Source organism: Chlorocebus sabaeus, chromosome 28 (assembly GCF_047675955.1).
Source record: "Chlorocebus sabaeus isolate Y175 chromosome 28, mChlSab1.0.hap1, whole genome shotgun sequence".
Classification (NCBI taxonomy): Eukaryota; Metazoa; Chordata; class Mammalia; order Primates; family Cercopithecidae; genus Chlorocebus; species Chlorocebus sabaeus.
The window spans coordinates 15,336,195-15,361,515 of NC_132931.1; the positions used below are offsets into that span (position 1 = coordinate 15,336,195).

The window sequence follows — 25,321 nt, forward strand, 5'->3', positions numbered from 1 at the left end:
AGTCCATCTTGTACCTTTCTGACACTAGGTGAGCGCAGGAATTGGGTTTAGAAACAAGCTTGTAGCAGTTGGACGCTGCTATAGCCTTTTTTTTTTCTTTTTTGAGACAGTCTTGCTCTGTCACCCAAGCTGGAATGCAGTGGCACGATCTCGGCTCACTGCAGCCTCTGCCTCCTGGGGTCAAGCAATTCTCCTGCCTCACCTCCTGAGTAGCTGGGATTACAGGTACCTGCCACCACGCCTGGCTATTTATTTATTATTTTTTTGAGGTGGAGTCTTGCTCTGTTGCCCAGGCTGGAGTACAGTGGCATGATCTCAGCTCACTGCAACCTCCGCCTCCCAGGTTCAAGTGATTCTCCTGCCTCAGTCTCCTGAATAGCTGGGGCTATGGGCGCGCACCACCACTCCTGGCTAATTTTTGTATTTGTAGCAGACAGGGTTTCACCATGTTGACCAGGCTGGTCTCGAACTCTTGACCTCAGGTGATCCGCCCACTGGTCCTCCCCACAGTGCTGGGATTACAGGCGTGCGCCACCATGCCCGGCCTGAAGTTTTTAAAGGACCCTTTGCAGGCTTTACAAAGCTCTAGGGTGGCATGGCTGTGACAGCAGAGGCCCCACGGTGGTGTCTTCTGAGGTCAGATTTCCTGGGTGAATCTTCTTGAAGACTTGGGGAGCCAGGAGGGCAGAGTCTCCTTCCCTCAACTGTGCTTGTGTCCAGTCCCCGCCTTCCACCTCAGAGCAAACGACGGGCCAGGTTTCTTCCCGCTTTCGAGCAAACCTGATCTTTAGCTGGTCTTGTCTGCCTCAACCCCACTTCACAGTTGCCCAGGGTCATGTAAGCTGGGGTCCGTTCATGTCTTTCCTTCCTGCCTAAGGTTCTGTACTGCGTGTCATCTGACTGTTGGAGTGTCTTCTCCCATCCTGTGGGTCTGTGCTTTTTGGAGAAATCTCCCTCCTGTCATTCTGTTGGGCTTCCAGTGGGAGGGGTGAAGTCAGTGCTCGTGCAGTCTTCCATCTGAAGCCAGAACCCTGAGGTTTAAAAAGAACCTGGAAACACCATTGCTCTACAACCACCCAGTGTATTAGCGCTACCTGGAACTCCCCAGTAAGAGAGCCCGCGACTGTACACACAGGCACTATCGTGACGCGTGCTTTATTGTTTTAACTCCTGAATCCACTGGCCGACCCCAGAGCCAGAAGAGTAGCAAGAATTCAATCAGCAACTCTGGATGCGGACACAATGAAACAACGGCGGTGGGAACAGGCACGGGGGAGCTGTGGCTCGGAGGGACGGGGCCAGGGGCTCCACTCACTTCCCCGACTGGGTTTCATTTTCCTCCCCAGCTAGAGCTCAGGGCTGCCCTTGGTGACGCCCAGGAGAAGACCCCAGGCCGCACCCTCACAACAGTTCCATTTGCACAGCCAGGAAGCCTAGTTTGAAAAACAAACCACGCCTGTAAACCGAGTTGGATGAAAAGGGCTGGCTTGGGGGTGGGCGGCTACGGATCTGTTCACGGTCTTCCGGGTGGGCCCTGGATTCCAGCACGCCTGGAGCAGTACTTAGACAGCCAAGGGATCCATCCGCGGGCCCGGGCTTCCCGAGGCTGTCTCCGCGGTCGCTGGGTCTCAGGAGTCCCATCACCTGAGCGTGCTCGCTGCTTCTGCTACAGTGGCCACAATGACTTCCCATAAACCGTTCAGTCATTGAGACCATGGAACTCTGTTCCCATCCGATTCCCGTTGATGGACGTCCGCTGTTTTGGCGTCATGGGAGTTCCTCGGATGGTAGGTCAGTTTAAGGACAAAAGCGTGAGTCCATCATTCCTGGGACAGTTTCCCGTAGCCCTGGTCAGGCCACGTCCACCCCGGAGACCCCCTGTGCCGGACAGGAGACGCAGGCCGCCCTGTCGGAGACCAGGCTGTCCAAGGCCCGCATCAGGATGTCTGGCATGTGGTCTGTGAGCATCTTCGGACCTATGAGTATTTTGCTGAATTCCGCTTCGTGTGACCACTTGGCGCTATACTGAGCAGCAGAGCAGCAGCCAAACCTGAAGCAGAAAAGGAGAGACATCAGCCGCCAAGCGGCCCCAGGGCTGACCCCCGCGCTCCTCCTGCCTGCCCACCACGCCGCACTCACCGCCCCGAGGCGCCCTCCTCCTGCAGGTGGATGATCCTGCCGGGAGGGTAGAGCGGCGGGTACTTGGGAGAAGAGTCCAGTGGGGAGTCGCTGGAGAAGCTGTAGGCCGGGGACCAGCGCGTCAGTAGGCTCTGCTCCCCCAGTAGAGGCTGTGTCAGGACTTCCTGGTCGCCCCCGTCCAGCTCCGTGGGAAAGTTGGGGTTCCCTCCGAACAGTTCATACCACAAACCGTGCAGCAAGATCTTGTACTGAGGGCGAGACCCAAGCAGTAGAATGCTGTCACTCACCCTGTCACCCGAGACCTCCCGAAACACCAAGGCAGACCAGACACATGGATCTGCCCGTTGAGCCAGAAACTGCGCTTGGAAGACTCCACCAAAGACACACGGCAAGCTGTGCTGGGTGGCAGCCGCCTAGCCTCAGGACCAGCGTCCGTGCCCAGTCACAGATCATGAGTGTGGGCAGTAAAACCATCGCACGTGGAGTAACATTTAAAAACCAAGCCATACAGCCTGTGAGGGACATTTCCCTTAATTATTTTCAGGCAATTCTGCCAATCAGTTTTACCCTTCCCTGAAAGGCATTAGATACTAATTTCTACGGGCTGGAGTGCAATGGCGCGATCTTGGCACCACAATCTCTGCCTCCCTGGTTCAAGCGATTCTCCTACCTCAGCCTCCCGAGTAGCTGGCATTACAGGCTCCTGCCACCATGCCCGGCTAATTTTTTGTATTTTCAGTAGAGACGGGGTTTCTCCATTTTGGTCAGGCTGGTCTAGAACTCCTGACCTCAGGTGATCTGCCCGCCTGGGCCTCCCAAAGTGCTGGGATTACAGGCATGAGCCACCGGGCCCGGCCTAGATACTAATCTCTAAAAAAAAGTTTTAGGATGGGCACAGCAGTGGCTCACACCTGTAATCCCAGCACTTTGGGAGGCAAGGCAAGTGGATTGCTTCAGCCCAGAAGTTTCAGACCAGCCTGGGCGACATGGTGAGACCCCGTCTCTACAAAAAATACAAAAATTAGCCAAAGGTGAGTGCTTGTAGTCCCAACTACTCAGGAGGCTGAGGTGGGAGCACTTGAACTTGGGAGGCTGCAGTGAGCCAAGATGGCGCCGCTGCACTCCAGCCTGGGTGACAGAGCAAGACCCTGTCTCAAAAAAGAAAAAACTGGGGGAGGTAATTGATAAGGAGAAAAGTTTGTGTTTCTTCTTTCTGATTAGGAACAAATCCATAAGGTCAGAAAACAAAGGGGTTGGCCGGGTGCGGTGGCTCAAACCCGTAATCCCAGCACTTTGGGAGGCTGAGACGGGCGGATCACGAGGTCAGGAGATCGAGACCATCCTGGCTAACACAGTGAAACCCCCCTCTCTACTAAAAATACAAAAACAATTAGCCGGGCGAGGTGGCGGGCGCCTGTAGTCCCAGCTACTCGGGAGGCTGAGGCAGGAGAATGGCGTGAACCCGGGAGGCGGAGCTTGCAGTGAGCTGAGATCTGGTTACTGCACTCCAGCCTGGGCGACAAAGGGGTTAAATAAATAAAAATCATCTCTACCCACACTAAACAAAACCACACGTGGCATATGTATTTTCAAATTTTTGTCAAAATTCATATATCTGTATCTCCTTGTCCCTACCCTCTGCCGTAAGTCTTCTCTCTCAATTTTTTTTTTTTTTTTTTTTTTTTTTTACTTTTCAATGGATATCTATCTCTATCGGCAGACCTAAGTTTCTTTTCTTTTTTTTTTGGAGAGAGAGCCTCACTGTATCCCACAGGCTGGAGTGCAGTGGTACAATCTTGGCTCATGCAACCTCCGCCTCCCAGGTTCAAGTGACTCTTCTGCCTCAGCCTCCCAGTAGCTGAGATTACAGGCGCTCGCCATCACGCCCAGCTAAGTTTTTGTATTTTTAGTAGAGACGGGGTTTCACCGTGTTAGCCAGGATGGTCTTGATCTCCTGACCTCATGATCCGCCCACCTCGGCCTCCCAAAGTGCTGGGATTACAGGCGTGAGCCACTGCGCCCGGCCCATTTGCTTTCTTAAACATCACAGAGTCCTAGACCAGAATCTGACCAGAGGGTGGAAGGAGAGCTTCTAGAAACAGCATGGAGTGTCCTGCACTGAGGGTGCAATTCCTCCCGGCTCTCCACAGGATCTTAGGGACAGGCCCTGTGTCCTGCAGACCCTCTCAACAAGGCACCCACTTACCTTGGGTTTATTGCAGTGCGCAACCACTCGCAAGATTCTTCTCTTCAGATCTTCCAAGTTGGTCACACTGAGCCTGTTCAGCAAAGAGGCACACTGAGGCTGGGACCCAGCACTCCCTAACCCCCACCCCGGGCGCAGCACCAGGGAGGCTTACCTGGGAATCACATCCTTCCCCAGGACGAGCGACACGATGAAGCTCTGAGAATATTCATGCAGAGCTTTGCTGAAATTCCAAACAGGGAGAGGACGTTAGCTTTACGACGACACTGCCCACAAGGGCTTCCACGAAAGAAATCAGTGACACTGAGGGGTTAGTTTCCCAGACCTCAGCTCTGTTCTCTCTTCTCTAAAGGGAAGGGAGGGGAAACTTCAGTTACGGCGACTGACTGGCCAGATCCTACTAAAGCCACAATATACGTTCGACAGAGACGCCCCGTGGCTAAAACTGCAAACGGGACACCAAGGTGGACCAGGCACATGGATCTGTCCTTTGACCCAGAAACCGCACTTGGAAGACTCCATCAAAGATGCACTGGCAAAAATGAAGGGCACCGGCAGAGGCTGGGAGCCTCCAGATACCCATCCCCAGAGCTGCCTTCAGCTCACAATGAGTCACACAATAGTCCGTCCCGCACAGCTGGGAGAAGAAGGAGGCTGTGTGTGCCGCTGCGGGGTCATCTCAGGACATGTGGTGAAAGTGAACAGCCACCACTAGAGGCAGAAGAGCAGGGAGCAAGTGCAGCCTTTCACCAACAGGAGAGGAGCACAGACACGCTTCCTTCCAGCCATGGACATAACGGAAACGCCAGTCAAAATCAGCACACACTTCGACCTCTGGGGTGACAGAAAGGACTTTTTTTTTTTTTTTTTTTTTGAGGAGTCTGGCTCTCTGTCCCCCTTTCCCCCAGGCTGGAATCAGTGGTGCGACCTCGGCTCACTGCAACCTCCGCCTCCCAGGTTCATGCTGTTCTCTTGTCTCAGCCTCCCGAGTAGCTGGGACTACAGGCGCCCGCCACCACACCCAGTTAAGTTTTTGTATTTTTAGTAGAGACGAGGTTTCACCACGTTAGCCAAGATGGTCTCGATCTCCTGACCTCGTGATCCGCCCGCCTTGGCCTCCCAAAGCGCTGGGATTACAGGCGTGAGCCACCGCACCTGGCCAGAAAGGACATTTTTGAGGGAACAAGGATGGAAATGAGATTTCTCTGAATGCACCCTGCTTTGTTGAGTTGTCTTTGGAATCTGTTAATTTTATATCATTAGGAAACAAAATGACACAAAATAACAACAAGCAATCCCTAAAATAACAAGCTAAAAGAAACAAATGAACCTAATAGTGTATTAACCAAACAGAAGAATATTTCAAGTGACTTAAAAAACCACAGTAACCTGGCTGTACATCTCTACCAGGAATATATCTTTGCAAAAGAGCAAACTGCACAGACATGGCAAACCCCCGTCATCCTACTGTTAGATGTCATGCTGGTATTACTATTCGGAAAGGGCGATCTGTGTATCTCTACATATACATATATTGTGAGGGACATGTAATAAATGGGTTACTGTTGACAGAAACCAAATTTTTCAGATAAGAAGAAAAAAAGACACAGAGTTTCAGTGAAAACAATGTACAACTATTTGGTACAGGTAAAAACCCTGATCGTTAATTTTTTTTTTTTTTTTTGGAGACAGAGTCTTGCTCTGTAACCCAGGCTGGAGTACAGTGGCGCAATCTCGGCTCACTGCAACCTCTTCGTCCTGGGTTCAGGCAATCCTACTGCCTCAGCCTCCTGAATAGCTGGGACCACAGGCACGTGTCACCATGTCCAGCTAATTTTTGCAAGGAACGGGGTCTTTCTATGTTGCCCAGGCTAGTCTCAATCTCCTGGGCTCAGGTGATCTTCCTGCCTCAGCCTCCCAAAGTGATGGGATTACAGGTGTGAGCCACCATGCCCAGCCTCCTGATCTTTAAGTATCACTACACACTATGATTACATTTTCTCTTTGGTGTAACAAAAGCCTTTCCTACCTCTTTCCAATAAAAAGGCCTGGGAATTATGACCAGCCCTGTGGTAATGAGAACCACCAGTGCCCAGATTTCAGTTCAGAAATACCATTTCCCACTAAAAGGAACCAATATTCCTTGGAGAAATGGTTGCTTCCAGATATGGACAACGGGGAAAAAAAAAAAAATTGCTCATTTCAAGCCCAAAACTTGAGAATACTCTGTTGTACCAGAAAGCAAGAACATGAGGCCAGGCACAGTGGCTCAATACCTTTAATCCCAGCACTTTGTAGCTGAGGCAGGAGGATCACGTGAGCCCAGGAGTTCAAGGCCAGCCTGGGCAACATAGCAAGACCCTGTTCCTTACAAAAACTAGCTGGACGTGGTGGTGTACGCCTGTGGTCCCAGCTACTTGGGAGGCTGAGGCCCGAAGATCACCTAAGCAAGGAGGCAGAGGCTACAGTGAGCCATGACTGTGCCACTGCACTCCAGCCTGGGAGACAGAACAAGACCCTGTGTCAATAAAAAAAAAGACAGGAAGAAAACAGACGACCGAAGTTTAAGTTTTAAAAGAATTAATGTCTGCCTCTGTAGACTGCTAGGTAACAATTCATTACTCTGAACACTGCTATATCGAGGGGAAGATTTAAGCATTTATACATTCTCCCGTTTTTTCCTGTGTGAACTATACGTCAAAGAAACCAAATACGCAAAGAAAAGCTCTTTTTGTTCTTTACGTACTTACTTTTTAATCATTCCAAAGGGCCGGGATTACAGGCATGAGCCACCATGCCTGGCCCTTTATTTCATTTCAATGAAATAAAGTGGTATAATTTTCCTTTATAATCACGGCAAAAGGTTACACAGAACCGTCAGTATGCTGAATCAGCAAAAAAATGTACTTTTCAGCTGGGCGCGGTGGCTCATGCCTGTAATCCCACCACTTTGGGAGGCCGAGGTGGGCGGATCACGAGGTCAGGAGATAGAGACCATCCTGGCTAACACAGTGAAACCCTGTCTCTACTAAAAAATACAAAAAATTAGCTGGGCATGGTGGTGGGTACCTGTAGTCCCAGCTACTCGGGAGGAGGCTGAGACAGGAGAATGGCGTAAACCTGGGAGGCGGAGCTTGCGGTGAGCTGAGATCTGGCCACTGCACTCCAGCCTGGAGTGAGACTCCGTCTCAAAAAAATAAAATAAAATAGAGTACTTTTCAAACTCATAAAAATGTCTTTAAACATGTCCACACCGCCCACAGCATATGCCCCCCGAGAAGGACCGCTCAGCACACTGGGCTCTGGACGACCCACCAGGCGGATGGATGTCAGCAGCCGCCCTCTGCCAGGGCTGTGAGAATGGGGGAGGCTGTGCATGCTTATGGGGAGGGAGGGTAGGAGAAGTCCCTACAACCTTCTGCTCAGTTTTGCTGTCAACCTAAAACTGCTCTAAAAAATAAAGTCTGTTTGAAAAAAGACTCTCAGAATGAAATCCTTTAGGAAATTAAAGGTATGGTCAGACAGGTCTAAGAAAGGCTACACAGACTTTCTTCTGTGAAACAGTGCTTCAAAACAAACCTCAGCTGGGTGCGGTGGCTTATGCCTGTAATCCCTGCACTTTGGGAGGCCGAGGCAGGCGGATCACTTGAGGTCAGGAGTTCGAGACCAGCCTGGCCAACATGGCGAAACCCCGCCACTACTGAAAATACAGAAATTAGCCGGGTGTCGTGGCACGCAAGTGTAATCCCAGCTACTCAGAAGGCTGAGGCAGGAGACTTGCTTGAACTCGGGAGGTGGAGCTTGCAGTGAGCCAGGCTCGTGCCACTGACTCTAGCCTGGGAGACAGCGAGACTCCGTCTCAAAAAACAAAACAAAACAAAAACCACAAATCTCTCTTGTGGATGAAAAATTGTAATTAGGTGATGAATAAAAGAGGAGTCTTGGCCTGGCGCAGTGGCCAAGACTGTAATCCCAGCACTTTGGGAGGCCAAGGCAGTGGAACACGAGGTCAGGGGTTAGAGACCAGCCTGACCAACATGGTGAAACCCCATCTCTACTAAAAATACAAAAATTAGCCAGCATGGTGGCGTGCACCTGTAGTCCCAGCTACTCGGGAGGCTGAGGCAGAAGAACGGCTTGAACCTGGGAGGTGGATCATGCCACTGAGAGCGAGACTCCATCTCGGGGGAAAAAAGAAAAAAAAAAAAAAGATGAGTCTTGACCGCGTGACACTAAGTAGCAAGCTGTCAGAGCAGGAAAACAAAGGCTCACCTCCACAGCCCCCGAGGCGGGGAGAAGGCGTAGCACCTGACCTGCGGGTAGGCGGCTCGGAGCATGGTGGCCAGCAGGGCGGCCGCCCCACCCCCAAGGCTGTGGCCCACGATGACCAGCCGGTACTCCTAGAGGACAGACAGCAGAATGAGGCGAAGGGTAAAAACAACAGCTCCAGAGAGGAGAAGTTAAGAAAGTTAACTAAGATCTCACAGGAGCAATGCTGAAGGCTTGGCTCAAAATCCCGTCATTGATGAGTCGTCGGTAAACGTATCTGGCAGCTTGAGAAATACCCTAAAAACACAGACAAAGAAGGTAGTTAATCCTCAGACAAGGCAGGCCCAGGGGAGACTCGAGATGGGATGACGCTGTGCACTGACGTGTGAGTCTCTCCCGGGATCTGAGATCACAGGCTCAGCAGCCACATCCATGGTGCATGGCTGTGCTCCTGGCCCCTTGCACAGAGTCTGACATGAAGCACGGTGCTTCATGCCTGTAATCCCAGCACTTTGGGAGGTCAAGGCAGGAGGATCACTTGAGCCCAGAAGTTCAAGACCAGCTTGGGCAACACAGTCTCTACTAATATAAAAATACAAGACCAGCCTGGATCCTGTCTCTACTCAAAAAATAAAAATAAAAAAAAAAAATAACCGGGCTTAGTGGCGAGCGCCTATAGTCCAGCTCCTCAGGAGACTGAGGTGGGAGGATCGCTTGAGCACAGAAAATTCAGGCTGCTGTGAGTCATGACTGCACCACTGGGCAGCACAGTAAGACCCTGTCCCACCCTAAAAAAACCCAAAAACAACCAAACATCTTTCCACAGATACATTTCTGTGGCTTTGTCTGTAGCTACACCGTTTTGTGCTGTGTGAACATACCACAATTCACTTCAGCCAAGTTCCTATGGCTGGTCAGATTTACACTTTTTAAATGACATTTAAACATAAAGTTCTAGAGCTGGGCCAAGTGGCTCACACCTGCAATCCTAGCTATTTGGGAGGCTGAGGCAGGAGGATAACTTGAGCCCATGAGGTTGAGACCAGCCTGGGCAATGTAGCAAGACCCCATTTCTCTAAAACAACAAAATTCATAAAGTTCTGAATCAAACAAGCTGATAAGCATCCACTGTTCCGGCAAAGGTAAAACTAAGTGAGTTTTGGGGCAGTTAGGTTTGGCTTTAACTTCAAAAAATAAATAAAATTTTATTTATTTATGAATGAATGAATGAATGACAGAGTCTCGCTCTGTCGGCCAGGCTGGAGTGCAGTGGTGTGATCTCGGCTCACTGCATCCTCTGCCTCTCAGGTTCAAGCGATGCTCCTGCCTCAGCCTCCTGAGTAACTGGGATTACAGGTGCATGCCACCACATCCAGCTAATTTTTGTATTTTTAGTAGAGACGGGGTTTCACCATATTGGCCAGGCTAGTCTCAAACTCCTGACCTCATGATCCGCCCGCCTCAGCCTCCCAAAGTAGTGGGATTACAGGCATGAGCCACTGTGTCCAGCAAAAATTTAAAATTTTCTAACATATACATCTGTCCTCTGAAACAGGCTTCTTGAAAATTAAGCAGTTGGCTGGATGTGGTGGCTCATGCCTGTAATCCCAACACTTTGGGAGGCTGAGGCAGGAGGATCACTTGAGCCCAGGAGTTCAAGGTTACAGCGAACTATGCCCCACTGCACTCCAGCTTGGGTGGCACAGTGAGACTGTTTCTGAAAAAAATCATCATAAAAATAATAAAAGAAAAAAATAAAGCCATTCCCTACATGCAGTTAAGCCCTCAAAATATTTTTAAAAAAGAAAAGCAGTGCCAGGGAAACGGCCCCATCAATGAGAAATATCTTCAAAATGCTTTCTCACCGTGCTCCTGTGCTGGGCCTGAAGAAAAGTGGGCCTGGCCCCGTCCCATGAAGCTTCTATTCTAACAGGATGGGGTGGAGGAAATCCCACAAAAGATGGGAGACTGTTTTGCATCATCTCTAATGCAACTACAAGTTTCTTTTTTTTTGTGAGACGGAATCTCGCTCTGTCGCCCAGGCTGGAGTGCAGTGGTGCCATCTCGGCTCACTGCAAGCTCTGCCTCCCGGGTTCAGGCTATTCTCCCAGCCAGTAGCTGGGATTACAGGCGCCCACCACCTCACCCGGCTAATTTTTTGTATTTTTAGTAGAGACGGGGTTTCACCGTGTTAGCCAGGATGGTCTCCATCTCCTGACCTCGTGATCCGCCCGTCTCGGCCTCCCAAAGTGCTGGGATTACAGGCGTGAGCCACGGCGCCCGGCCCTGATGGCACTTCTTAACAAATCCCCAGATGCCCTTTCTCTCTCTTGCGACGGCGGGATGCAGTCAACTGCAGGCGACACTCACTGGGCACCTACTGTGTGGCTGGCGCCGGGCAGGCAGAGCCCAGCATGATGCGGAGTAAGCCGCTGCCGGCGAGCCTCCCCGGCGCACTTCCAACAACAAAACGCCAAGGCCCTTTCGGCCGCGCAGATTTGGAGTCTGATTACTGTGGACAGCGTCGGAGCCAAACTCAGCGCGACTTGGCACTAATGAAGCCAAGAACACAGGACAGGCAGCCTTCCTGACCCAAGGGACAAACTGTCACTAAAATACAAACACAGCACGCGGGGGCCTCAGCTGCCAGCCAGGCCGGGGGTCCTCAGCTTGTGGTCATGTAAAGCCTTTGCCTGAGCAGATCCACCCAGGCCAAGCCCCTTGGCCCCTGATGGGTTTCTGGGGCATCTCTGTACTAAGGCTTACAGTTCCTCCTTTCCTCACACACACCCAGGAACAGTCAAACTGGAGTCTTTTGTGAACTGGCATACAAAAAAGACAGCAAAGGGCCGGGCGTGGTGGCTCACACCTGCAATCCCAGAACTTTGGGAGGCTGAGGCAAGAGGACTGCTTGAGCCAGGAGTTCAAGACCAGCCTGGGCAACATAGTGAGACCCCCATCTCTACAAAATACAAAGTAAAAAATTAGCCAGGCATGGTGGCACACGCCTGTAATCCCAGCTACTTGGGAGGCTGAGGTGGGAAGATCACTTGAGCCTGGGAGATGGAGGCTGCAGTGAGCTATGATTACACCATTGCACTCTAGCCTGGGTGACAGAGCAAGACCCTGTCTCAAAAACAAAAACAGTCCGGGCGCAGTGGCTCAAGCCTGTAATCTCAGCAATTTGGGAGGCTGAGACGGGCAGATCATGAGGTCAAGAGATCGAGACCATCCTGGCCAACATGGTGAAACCTCATCTCTACTAAAAATACAAAAATCAGCTAGGTGTGCTGGCGGGCACCTGTAGTCCCAGCTGCTGGGGAGGCTGAGGCAGGAGAATGGCTTGAACCCAGGAGGCGGAGGTTGTAGTGAGCCGAGATGGCGCCACTGTATTCCAGCCTGGCCAACAGAGCAAGACTCCATCTCAAAGAAAGAAAGAAAGAAATAGGCCAATGACAAAAGGACAAATAATGTTCGATTCCACTTCTGTGAGGTTCCCAGAAGAGACGACTTATAGAGACAAAGTAGAACAGAGGTTCCCAGAGGCCGTGGAAGGGAGGAAGGGGAAGTCAGTGGTGATAGGTTCAGAGCTTGTGCTTGGGGTGCTGGGACTGGACATGGGCACACGGCACTGTGAACGCGCTGAATGCCCAGAACTGTGCACTAACCACCAACAAACAGTGACACTGACCAATGTGTTTCAGGAACATCTCACCACAGTTACAGAAAACCCCCAAAACTAGAAACCCCGCCCCTCTTCTCTGGGCGGGGGGGTTTCCATTCCTTTGGGAGGAGCTGAGGCAGCCTCACACGCATAGCACAGTGAGTGTGAAACTGTGAACTTGGCACCGTGACATCTGCCATCTGCACAGAGAATGTGTGAATGACCCGGCAGAGTGCCAGCAGGGTGGCCTGCCTCCTGAGGGCCTGGTGCTCGCTCTCTGCTGCTCTGAGTCGTGATGAAGCTTTTCTTCACCATAAGAATGTACTACTTGAAATAATTCAGAGGCAGCTGGGTGTGGTGGCTCACGCCCGTAATCCCAACACTCTGGGAGGCTGAGGCAGGAGGACAACTTGAGCCCAGTAGTTCAAGACCAGCCTGGGCAACACAGGGAGACTGCCTCTCAGCAAACACACAAAGAGAGAAGGAAAAGCCACAGAGCTGGGCTCAAACGCCCAACCTGGTACTTATTCCAGTAGCCATGCGACTTCAGGCAAGGTGCTCGCTCTCTCTGAACAGGCTTCTCTCTCTTAGAACAAACAAAATCCCACAACCTCCCAGGGCGGCTGTGAGAATCAGCGCAGGAGGAACGGGCAGCGCTGTCTGTGCAGTTCCTGGCCGAGGTGCCCATCTGCTGTGTGGTCAGCATTCACGGGAAAGACGCACGAGCCTGCGCTCATACCTTGTGTGCCAGGCGGTCCTGCACCTCACAGTCCACGTCCAGCACCTCGCTCTCCGCTGACAGGTCTGTAAGGACGTCCTGTAAAAAGGGCGTTGCAGAAGCGGCCATCAGCCTGGGATGGGCAGGGGGGAGAATGACAGGTGGTTCCTGCTCCTGACACTTCTATGGAGGATGGCGGGGATGGTACCGTCTCCTGGTTCAGTCCCGGACTCAGGAGGGAAACCCAGCGGTGGCTCCTGAGGGCCCCGATGGCGCGACCAGCTCTGGGCTGGGCGTGAAGAGTGGAGGGGATCATGGAGCGTGCCTAAGACACACCCTGCGCCTTCCCCATCACACAGATATATTCTAAGGACTCCGCAGCACAGAGCCTGTACCAGGGTTTTGAACAAAGCCTGGTTCCTGTCCTCAGGAGCCCCTTAACAGCTGAAACCGTGGAGAGGGGGAGGCCCAGACTAGTGCTGCAGCAAGGGCCAGGCGGTGCCGAGTCAGAGGACAGGGCACAGCCTAGTGGCAGGGGCGGCTCCTTGGAGGAGGTGACGCCAGAGCCAGACCCAAAGGAAGAAGCTGTTGTGAAAGCAGAGAGGACAGGCGCATCCTCCCCACAGGGGCAGCGGGACCACTGGCTGGGGCCCTGGTTGCGGCTCCACACCAGCCCTATTTGAAAAGGTCCACAGGTGAGTGCTGTGCGGCTGGGCTGGAGGCCCCGGCACCAGTGTCCAGGCTGCAGAGTGGGCAGGGGGAAGGCTGCTGGGTAAAGCACCCAGAGCTGTGATAAGAAACACAAACGTGCCAGGCCTGGTGGCTCACGCCTGGAATCCCAGCACTTTGGGAGGCCGAGGTGCGCAGATCATTTGAGGTGGGGAGTTCAAGACCAGCCTGACCAACAGAAACCCCATCTCTACTAAAAATACAAAATGAGCCGGGCATGGTGGCGGGTGCCTGTAGTCCCAGCTACTCAGGAGGCTGAGGCAGGAGAATCGCTTGAACCCGGGAGGCAGAGGTTGCGGTGAGCTGAGATCACACCACTGCACTCCAGCCTGGGTGACAGAGTGAAACTCTGTCTGAAAAAAAAAAAGAAAGAAACAGAAACTTGATGTTAAAGGCAGTGGGCCCAGTCACAGAAAAGCATGAAATCACGTCCTCTGCAGCAACCGAGGCAGCTGCGGGCCATCGTCCTCGGCAAATTAACGCAGACACAGAAAAGCAAACACCACATGGTCTGATGTGACAGTGGAAGCTCAATACTGGGTTTTCATGGACACAAAGGGGAAAATAGACACCGAGGCCACTAGAGGGGGGGGGGGAAGGGCTGAAAACCTAAGCACTGGGTACTGTGCTCAGTACCTGGGAGACAGCATCAACAGCACCCCAAACCTCAGCATCACCTGGTATACCCAGCTACAAACCTGCACATGTACCCTCTGAATCTAAAGTACAAGTTAGAATTAAAAAAAGAAAATTTAAAGACACATCAATAAAGGCAATGGGAAGCCACTGGAGGTTTCCGAGCAGGACGGTAAGATCCGACCCGTGTTCTAGAGTGAGTCCTCGGTGGACAGGACAATGGACAGACGCTGAGGTGAGTGGATGGCTACAGTCCAGGAGGTCGAGACCAGCCTGGGCAACATAGTGAGATCCTGTCTCTACGAAAATAGAAAAAATAGCCGGGTGTAGTGGCACATGCCTGTAGTCCCAGCTACTTGAGAGGCTGAGGCAGAAGGATCACTCGAGCCCAAGAGGTGGAGGCTGCAGTGAGCTGATTGTACCATCGTACTCTACCCTGGGCAACAGAGCAAGATCCTGTCTCAGAAACAAACAATCAAACAGACTGTGGAGAAGAGAGACTAGACAGGGATAGAGATGGGACGCTAGAGGACTGGGGCCAGAAGTGGGGCCACAGCGCTGGAAATGGAGAGAGGGCCACACAGGTGGGGCAGGAACCTCACACGCAGCAGACAGGGCGCACAGAAGCCACAGATGACGCCACTGCTTCTTTAGTTTCGAGATGGAGTCTTGCCCTGTTGGCCAGGCTGGAGTTCAGTGGCGCAATCTCAGCTCACTGCAACCTCCACCTCCCGGGTTCAAGCAATTCTCCTGCCTCAGCCTCCCAAACAGCTGGGATTATAGGCGCCGGCACCATACCCAGCTAATTTTTTGTTGTTGTTGAGACTGAGTCTTGCTCTGTCTCCAGGCTGGAGGGCAGTGGTGCGATCTCAGCTCACTACAAGCTCCGCCTCCCTGGTTCAAGTGATTCTCCTGCCTCAGCCTCCTGAGTAGCTGGGACTACAGGCACCTGCCACCACGCCCGGCTAATTTTTTGTATTTTTAGTAGGGACGGGGTTTCACCATGTTGGCCAGGATGGTCTCAATCTCTTGACCTCCTGATCCACCCACCTCAGCCTCCCAAAGTGCTGGGATTACAGGTGCCACTGCTTCTTAAATGGGCAACAGGGAGACGCTGGCAGAGCTGACATGAACAGAGCATCCTCTGGGAGGAGCAGCCCTGTGAGGAGTGTGGCTTCTCTGGTGCCTCCCGGGAGAGCCAGATGGCTCCTGAAGATGCAGGTTTGGGGTCCTGGCCCTGGACCTGGGAGGCTGCCGCAGAGCCAGTCGGGAGCAGAAGAGGGCCGAGCGCACAGGCTCTGGAGTCTCAACACATTTTCTGGGTCAGCAGAGAAGAACGGGAAGTGAGAGTGAGGAGTGGCCAGGAGGAAACCGGAATGGAGAGAAGAAAGCTTCGACAAGGAAAGCGTCGCCTGGCATCTCCAAGGGGCACAGGAGGATGGGCTGAGGAAGACAGAAGAGGGGCCACGGGCTGGGGATGGATGTAGGCAGTCCTGGCTGCACCTGGAGAATGGCAGGCCACGAGGGGTATGAGGACCCAAACCCGGAGCTTGCAGCAGGGCTGGTGGCCGGAGGCGTGACTCTCTGCCGCCATCTGGCTCTGGTGCAGGAATTCCACAGGAGGGCTCCCGGGTGTGGGGCCTGGCTGGGCACAGGGAAGATAGGCAAGGGGGGGCCAAGCAGGTGCCCTCCTGGAGCTCCCGTGGCGGGGGGTCAACCTGCCAGCCGCTCTGCTGCTGACAATTCTCAGTGAAGACAAAACAGCTTCATCCCTTTTTGCAAAGGGAGTATTGCCCAACCCTGGGCTCACATCCTCATTTTCTGTCCTCAGCGTTTTCCCACGTCTCATGCGGTTACTGACGGTTTTCCCCAGCCGAGCATCTGTGTGCTCCCGCCCCTACAGCCCACTCCCAGGGCTGGAAAGTCAAGTTCCAACATTACCTGCAGAGACATGGTCCCCCTCACGGCGACGACAACAGACTCTTTCCTATGATCCAGAGCCACTATAAACGGCAGCTCGTAAACCTGCAGGAGCAAGAAACAAGCATGGAGCCTCAGCAGTGAAGAAGTCAGAGCCCTGCAGTGTCTGTGGTGACGGCCCAGTTCCTGCGGCACAGAGGAGGGGACGCCGCCTCTCTCCACTCATGCTCACTACACAGCGGGACCCGCTCTGGCCAGGACTGGCCTTCATAAACCACGCTGCTTGACAGGAAAAAGGATCTTCGTTTTCTTAGCCTCTCTCTGACCTCCCCAGAGACTGGGATTTAACTGACCCAGGGTGCAGCCTGGACTTTAGCAGTTTTAAAAGCTCCTCGAGAGGTTCTTTTGGGCAGCGAAGTGTGAGAGCCGCCCATCTGCACCAGCAGGCGCCCGCGGCTGTGTGTGTGGGAATCACCTGGAGAGACACCGAGCCACACTGGGCACACAGCACTGCAGCCACACACAGCTGGCTTTTTCTCGAGACACAGTCTCGCTCTGTCGCCCAGGCTGGAGTGCAAATGCGCAATCTCGGCTCACTGCAACCTCCGCCTCCTGGATTCAAGTGATTCTCTTGCCTCAGCCTCTCGACCAGCGGGGACTACAGGTGCCCGCCACCACGCCCAGCTAATTTTTGTATTTTTAGTAGAGATGGGGCTTCACCATATTGGCCAGGCTGGTCTTGAACTCCTGACCTTGTGATCCGCCTACCTTGGCCTCTCGAAGTGCTGGGATTACAGGTGTGAGCTGCTGTGCCCAGCCCACCGCTGGCTTTTGCAGCTTCTCCCCAGGTGACGGTGACCCCCCCAGAGTGCCAGACCCGCTGCGCTACACTACTGATGGAACTCATGACCCAGGACAGCGATACAAACCCCGGAAGCCATGCAGGATTAATACTGAGGGACTTCACTGCTCCTCGATAGGAGGGCGAGATGAGAAACGCAGCGTGCTATCTCAGATGAAGACGTCTCTATCTTACGTGAAACCTGGGTTCTGAACCTACACCAGGGCATCTGTGTGGCTTCCCCAGCGTCTGTGGCTGGCCCCTCTGAAATGGTACACAGGACTTAGGAGTGTGTTCGTGTGTCTATGAATTACGGGAAGAATAATTCAAAACTTCCACCAGAATCTCTAAGGGCTCCAGGACCCAGAAGAAGTGAAGAGCCGCCGCCTACAGCGTCCATACCTTGTCATGGAAGCTGACGTGGATGAAGTCCCTGTACTGCAGCCCTGTCGTGTGCAGGATGGAGCCGAAGTGACAGTTGAGCTGATCGCCTCCGACCAAGTCATAGTCTGTGGTTCTGCTTCTGCAACTAAAAAAAGAAGGCCAAAGACGTTACTGTGCCAAACAGAGCCACTCGGCAAGGAATGTCCGTCCTCACTGCCACATTTTCCCAGAGACGCGAGGACCAGAGCGGACAATTCTCAGGACTTAGCCTGGCCGACATGGAATGGCTTTTTAAAACTTATTTTATTGATTGATTGAGATGGAACCTCACTCTGTCACCCAGGCTGGAGTATAGTAGTACAATCTTGGGTCACTGCAACCCCTTCCTCCCGGTCAAGCGATTCTCTTGCCTCAGCCTCCTGAGTAGCTAGGATTACAGGCACGCGTCACCACGCCCAGCTAGATTTTGTATTTTTAGTAGAGCGGTGTTTCGCCATGTTGGCCAGGCTGGTTTTAAACTGCTGACCTCAGGTGATCTGCCCGTCTTGGCCTCCCAAAGTGCTGGGGTTACAAACGTGAGCCACTGCACTGGGCCTTGAATGGCTTATTAAAGATAATACTTCTCAGCCAGGCGTGGTGGCTCAAGCCTGTAATCCCAGCACTTTGGGAGGCCGAGGCAGGTGGATCACAAGGTCAGGAGATCAAGACCATCCTGGCTAACACGGTGAAACCCCGTCTCTACTAAAAATACAAAAAAAAAAAAAATTAGCTGGGCGTGGTGGTGGGCACCTGTAGTCCCAGCTACTTGGGAGGCTGAGGCAGGAGAATGGTGTGAACCTGGAAGGTGGAGCTTGCAGTGAGCTGAGATCACACCACTGCACTGCAGCCTGGGCAACAGAGCAAGGCTCAAAAAAAAAAAAAAAAGATAATACTTCTCTGTGTACACACGTCTTAGGTAGAGCTCTGACTTCTGGCATCATGTTAATGATTTCCATATTCAAAAAATTAATCAACAAGGATGGGCAAGTCCCTAAAACTGAATGCCAACAGAAGTAGGTAAACCAAACCTGTCCAAATGAACAACACAGTCAACTCCAGAGAAAACAAATAAGAAATCATAGAAGTAACTTTTGAGTACTGTACTCCATGTTTAAAAACAAAAAGAGGCTGGGTGCGGTGGCTCATGCCTGTAATCCCGGCACTTTGGGAGGTCGAGGCAGATGGATCACCTGAAGTCAGGAGTTCGAGACCAGTCTGGCCAACATGGTGAAACCCCATCTCTACTAAAAATACAAAACTTAGCTGGGGTGGTGGCGGGCGCCTTAATCCCAGCTACTCGGAGGCTGAGGCAGGAGACTCACTTGCACCCAGGAGGCAGAGGTTGCAGTAAGCTGAGATTGCGCCACTGCACTCCAGCCTGGGCAACAGAGCGAGACTCCGTCTCAAAAAAAATGCAATTAAATTAAATTAAATTAAAATTAAATTAAATTAAAAACAAAAAGAACTACAAACAAACTGCAAACTCTACTTAGCAGATGCCCTTTTTGTAATGGAACGGGGTATAGTAATTCTGAAACTATTTTGTTAGTAATGGGGGACTGAGCGTGGGTAACTCACACTGAGGTTGTTGTGGGCCAGGCTTCTCTTTGCAGAAATGATGTGGAGAAGCAAAGAGAAACTCTGGGACTTTGGATTAGAATTAAAAGATATCAGGGCCAGGTGACTGATGCCTGTGATGCCAGCACTTTGGGAGGCTGAGGCGGGAGGATCGCTCAAGTGTTGGAGACCAGCCTGGGCAACAAAGCAAAACTGTCTCTAAAATAAATTTATTAATTTAAAACATTTAAAAAAATTATCCGGGTCTGGCAGCGCATGCCTGTAGTCCCAGCTACTTGGAAGGCCGAGGTGAGAGAATCCTGTCTCTTAAAAGACAAACAATGAAAAGGTATTAGTATAATCTCATAATCTTTAAAATAAATACATAGGCCAGGTGTGGTGGCTTACACCTGTAATCCCAGGACTTTGGGAGACCGAGGCAGGAGGATAACTTGAGCCCAGGAGGTTGAGGGTACGGTGCTACAGTAAACCATGATGATACCACTATACTCTAGCCTGGGCAATGGTCCCAAGAAAGGAAGTGCTCAAAACAAGACAGGGTCATGTGAAAAGAACATAGGAGCCAGTCTGCAGGACAAAATCTGGGACATTCTGAGCATCAAATAAACACTGTACTTACTATAAAATGAACAGTAATAATTACAACCCACTGAACTTAAGAATCTATAAATCCATATTGACAATAAAATGTAGGGATAAAAAGCTCTTTTTTATAGGAAATGACAATAAATGTAGAAGAAATGATGAATTTAGAAAAATCACAATTTTGGCCAGGTGCAGTGGCTCATGCCTGTAATCCAACCGCTTTGGGAGGCCAAGGCGGGTGGATCACCTGAGGTCAGGAGTTCGACCAGCCTGGCCAACATAGCAAAAACCTATCTCTACTAAAAATACAAAAACTTAACCGAGTATGGTGGCGCGAGCCTGTAATCCCAGCCACTCAGGAGGCTGATGCAGGAGAATCACTTGAACCTAGGAGACGGAGATTGCAGTGAGCCAGGATCACAAGACTCCGTCTCAAAAAAAAAAAAAGAAAGAAAGAAAGAAAAATCACAATTTTGCCACCATCCTAGTGATAAGTGATTCAAACAAGAATCAACGGATGCTGTACTGCCAGATGAGAATTCAGAGGGACAGGACATTTATTTACTTGTTTTTTGTTTTGTTTTGGTTTTTGTTTTTTCCTTTTGAGACAGTCTTGCTCTGTCGCTCAGGCTGGAGTGCAATAGCTGTGATCGCCACTCACTGCAACCTCCAACTCCCTGGTTCAAGCGATTCTCCAGCCTCAGCCTCCCAAGTAGCTGTGATTACAGGTGTGCGCAACCACACCCAGCTAATTTCTGTATTTTTAGTAGAGAAGGGGAGTCATCATGTTGGTCAGGATGGTTTTGAACTCTTGACCTCAGGTGATCTGCCCGCCTTGGCCTCCCAAAGTGCTGGGATTACAGGCATGAGCCACCGTACCTGGTGAGATATAGACATACACATTTATTTATTTTATTTATTTATCATTTTTTTTGAGACGGAGTCTGTCTCACAGGCTGGAGTGCAGTGGTGTGATCTCGGCTCACTGCAAGCTCCGCCTCCCAGGTTCACGCCATTCTCCTGCCTCAGCCTCCCAAGTAGCTGGGGCTACAGGCGCCCGCCACGATGCCCAGCTAATTTTTTGTATTTTTAGTAGAGACGGGGTTTCACCACGTTAGCCAGGACGGTCTCGATCTCCTGACGTCGTGATCCACCCGCCTCGGCCTCCCAAAGTGTTGGGATTACAGGTGTGAGCCACCGCACCCAGCCTATTCATTTTTTAAGACAGGGTCTCCCTCTGTCACCTAGGCTGGGGTGCAGTGGCGCAATCCCGGCTCACTGCAACCTCAGCCTCCTGGGCTCAGGTGTTTCTCCTGCCTCAGCCTCCCAAGTACCTGGGACTACAGGTACACACCATTACACCCAGCTAATTTTTATATTTTTAGTGAGATGGAGTTTTGCCAGTTTTCCCAGGCTGGTCTCAAACTCCTGAGCTCAAGTGATCCACCTGCCTCAGCCTCCCCAAAAGCTGGGATTACAGGTTTAAGCCACCATGCCCGGCCCCGGACAAGATATTTAAATGATTTCAAGGCTGGCAGTCACCACCTCAGCCAAACAATCGTTAATATCACCAGAAACGGGACAAACCGGCATCGTGTATCCCCCGATATGATAAACTAGGAAGGATGTTTGTCATGGACCATTCCCGCCAAAAATGCAAAATGTAAATCTAATCACAGGGAAACCATCATACAAATGCAAATTGAGGGCCCTTCTACAAAATATCTGCACTGTCCTCTTCAAAATGTCAATATCACAAAACGAAAGAATGGCTGAGAAACTTACAACTTGAAGGAGACCAAAGAGACATGGAAACTAGATGCAATGCATCATCCTGGATTGGAAAAAAAATTGCTAAAAAAGGTATTACTGAGGTTGGGCACAATGGCTCACACCTTGTCATCCCAGAACTCTGGGAGGCTGAGGCAGGCAGATCACTGGAGGTCAGGAGTTTGAGACCAGCCTGGTCAACATGGGGAAACCCCATCTCTACTAAACATACAAAAATTACCTGAGGCCGGCCCTGGTGGCTGACGCCTGTAATCCCAGCACTTTGGGAGGCTGAGGCAGGCCAATCACGAGGTCAGGAGTTCCAGACCAGCCTGGCCAACATGGTGAAACCCCGTCTCTACTAAAAATATAAAATTAACCGGGCCTGGTAGCGGGCGCCTGTAATCTCAGATACTCAGGAGGCTGAGCCAGGAGTACCACTTGAGCCTGGGAGGCGGAGGTTGCGGTGAGCTGAGATTGCGCCACTGCACTCCAGCCTGGGCAGCAAGAGTGAAACTGTCTCAAAAAAGGAAAAACAAAATAAAATGGTTCAGGGGAAAAAAAATACGTGTGTGTGTGTGTGTGTGTGTGTGTGTATATATAGATACATATAGGATGTTTGTCATGGACAACATGTGATGGATATATATATAGAGAGAGAGAGAGAGAGAAAGAGAGTGATTCAGCACATGTGACCAGATGAGTCACAGCTGGTGACTCTAGGTAAAGGATTCATGGGAGTTCTTTGCACTGTTCTTGCAAGTTTTTGAAATATCTCAAAATAGAAAGCTTTTTTTTTTCTTTTAAGGGAAATATGGTTATGGAGGCTGAGACTGTGTCAACCCACCAGTCACCACCAATCCTGCACAGCCCCGTGAGGGGGTTTCTGTAGATGTAGAGAGGCCACCCGTAGGCCGCTGCTGCAAACTGCATGTAATGATGGCAGTTTTCTAATTCTGCATCCAGATCAGCTTCCTGCAAGAGAAGGACAGAAACTACTGTTTATTAAGGGAACTCCCGACACAGTGGATCGACACACTGAGACCTGAAACCTGAACTCTAACTCCCGACTCTTCCTGCTCCTTCACTGAACAGAACCCTCACATGCCCACAGGCAAAACTGCTCCTTCAATACGGACTGACATGGACTCCTCTTTTTTTTTTTTTTTTTTTTTTTTGAGACAGAGTCTCGCTCTGTCGCCCAGGCTGGAGCACAGTGGCACAATCTCAGCTCACTGCAACCTCCACCTCCCAGGTTCAAGCAATCCCCCTGCCTCAGCCTCCCGAGTTGTTGGGATTACAGGTGCCCGCCACCACGCCCGGCTAATTTTTGTATTTTTAGTAGAGATGGGGTTTCACCGTGTTGGCCAGGCTGGTCTCGAACTCCTGAACTCAGGTGATCAACCCACCTCAGCCTCCCAAAGTGCTGGGATGACAGGCGTGAGCCACCACACCCGGCCTGACTCCTCATTTTATAGGAACACAGCAAGCACGGGGGAAGTTAACAGTAAAAAACACTCCAGTGACTGTCCTGGTGTCTTTGCCGAAATGAGCCGAGGCTTCCTATCTAGATGCCTGAAACTAGTACATTTCCATGCCGCTGCCACACACAAGCTGCCCAGAACTGAGCGGCTTAACCTGGAGCAGCGAAAATGTATACCGTCTATGTGCAATTTTCTCTCTCAAAAACGTAACGACCTGTAGCAGGAAAACTACGACCAAGCAAAGCGGAACTGTTTCTGCCCCCGGCCCCAGAGAAGAAAGCAAACACGCCCAGGAAGAACAGCAGTCCCCATCCTAGGAGGAATTGCTCTCGTGCATAGAATTGAACAGCAAATTTCCTCAAACACAAGCTTTCAAAGATACGACGGATGTGGCCGGGCGCAGTGGCTCACGCCTGTAATCCCAGCACTTTGGGGGACTGAGGCTGGCAAATCACTTGAGGCCAGGAGTTCGAGACTAGCCTGGCCAACACGGTGAAACCCTGTCTCTACTAACAATACAAATGTGAGCTGGGCATGGTGGCGCACACCTGTAGTCCCAGCTACTATGGACGCTAAGGCAGGAGAACTGCCTCAAGTCAGGAGGTGGAGGTTGCAGTGAGCTGAGATTGTGCCACTGCACTCCAGCCTGGGCGACAGAGTGAGACTCCATCTCAAAAAATAAAGTAAAATAAAATAAAAAGAGAAGATGGATGATAAAGTGGGCAGGAATGGGTTCCCGCTACCTGAACGCCAGGTGATACAAAGATGCCTCACCTGACAGGTGATACCATACAACCAGTGGAAGCCGCCGATCAGATTCCAACCCAACTGCTAATGAAACTGCTGTAGAGTCCTAGCTTAGTACCTGGGTGAAAATACAATCTCTACAACAAACCTTCGTGACATGAGTTTACCTGTGTAACAACCCTGTTTATGTACCCCTGAACCTAAAAGTTAAAAAAATGATTTTTAAAAAATGTTTTAAAAACAGGCCTGGTGTGGTGGCTCACGCCTGTAATCCCAGCACTTTGGGAAGCCGAGGCAGGCAGATTCCCTAAGGTCATGAGTTTGAGATCAGCCTGGTCAACATGGCAAAACCCCATCTCTACTAAAAATGCAAAAAATTAGCTGAGTGTGGTGGCACATGCCTGTAATCCCAGCTACTCGGGAGGCTGAGGCAGGAGAATCACTTGAACCTAGGAGGTGGAGGTTGCAGTGAGCCAATTGTGCCACTGCACTCCAGCCTGAGCAACAAGAGCAAAACTCCATCTCAAAAAAAAAAAAAAGAAAAGAAAGAAAAGAAAAAGAAAAAAGGGGAGGGGAGGCCAGGCGCAGTGGCTCACGCCTGTAATCCCAGCACTTTGGGAGGCTGACGTGGGCAGATCACGAGGTCAGGAGATTGAGACCATCCTGGCTAACACGGTGAAACCCCATCTCTACTAAAAATACAAAAAAATTAGCAAGGTGTGGTGGCGGGCGCCTGTAGTCCCAGCTACTTGGGAGGCTGAGGCAAGAGAATGGTGTGAACCCGGGAGGCAGAACTTGCAGTGAGCCAAGATCGTGCCACTGCACTCCAGCCTGGGCGACAGAGCAAGACTCCGTCTTAAAAAAAAAAAAAAAATGGCGGGGGCAGTGGTAGGGGAGGGGAGGGGAAGGGGTAGGGAGGAGAAAGGGGAAAGAAGGAAGGCAGGAGGAAACTGCTATAGGTTAGCTGTAAGATTCTGAAGACCCACCAAAAGGTGGAAATGTCAGAACTGGACACTCCATGAAGCCGGGCTCACCTGGGAGCTCCCTGGGGCGTGGCTGACCACCTGGGCAGGCTCCTGGTTGTTCCTGATATTGTCCTGTTGCTGATGAAGCAGGGCGAGGCCCGCTGCAATGTCACTGGGCACCAGATCTGTGTCCTGGGTGGAAAACCACAATGGCCTGTCATAAAACCCAGCAGGCAACGCCCCCGGGTCCTCTAAAATCCGGTCTTCTAGAGTTCATCGGCATACACGCACACACACAGACATTTCTAGACACGGAGATGTGTTAAAAAGCCTGCTCCTGGCAGGAGTGCTTCTCTATGTGACCTGAATACGTTTGCACATCCTGCCCTCAGACAAGTCCACTGGAGAATATAAAAGTGCTATTCACCTGTCTTAAAATTTCACTTCAAGTGACTCGACTATTTTTAATCTACTTCAAATATTTGTAAAGTGGAGAAATCAACGGATAAATTGTCCGTTTTTGTAGCAATGCACCATTTTAGCCCACGTTTATACTCTCATTTCTCAAGATGCTGGAAAGGTTTTGTTGAAACGCAGTGGATGGTAGAGATTTAGGAGACTCAACTCATACTCACAGGGTATGGCAA

General features: G+C 51.2%; 1 protein-coding gene across 4 annotated transcripts in view; it reads right to left on the reverse strand.

Moving 5' to 3' along the window:
• Positions 1-1,139: 1,139 nt before the first annotated feature.
• The window catches only part of DAGLB (diacylglycerol lipase beta), a 39,084-nt gene continuing 14,902 nt past the window's right edge, over positions 1,140-25,321 (reverse strand). For 3 of the 4 annotated variants that reach the window (XM_008018734.3, XM_008018732.3, XM_008018735.3), the window contains 11 exons: positions 24,744-24,866; positions 22,326-22,453; positions 17,525-17,651; positions 16,303-16,386; positions 13,018-13,095; positions 8,831-8,911; positions 8,618-8,745; positions 4,500-4,568; positions 4,346-4,418; positions 2,140-2,387; positions 1,140-2,050 (listed from right to left, as the gene is read on the reverse strand). In XM_008018734.3, the coding sequence (XP_008016925.1) occupies positions 1,852-2,050; positions 2,140-2,387; positions 4,346-4,418; positions 4,500-4,568; positions 8,618-8,745; positions 8,831-8,911; positions 13,018-13,095; positions 16,303-16,386; positions 17,525-17,651; positions 22,326-22,453; positions 24,744-24,866 (1,338 nt within the window). In that variant the 3' untranslated portion in view covers positions 1,140-1,851. The remainder of the gene's footprint in view (positions 2,051-2,139; positions 2,388-4,345; positions 4,419-4,499; positions 4,569-8,617; positions 8,746-8,830; positions 8,912-13,017; positions 13,096-16,302; positions 16,387-17,524; positions 17,652-22,325; positions 22,454-24,743; positions 24,867-25,321) is intronic. The other variant, XM_008018736.3, reaches the window with a different exon arrangement.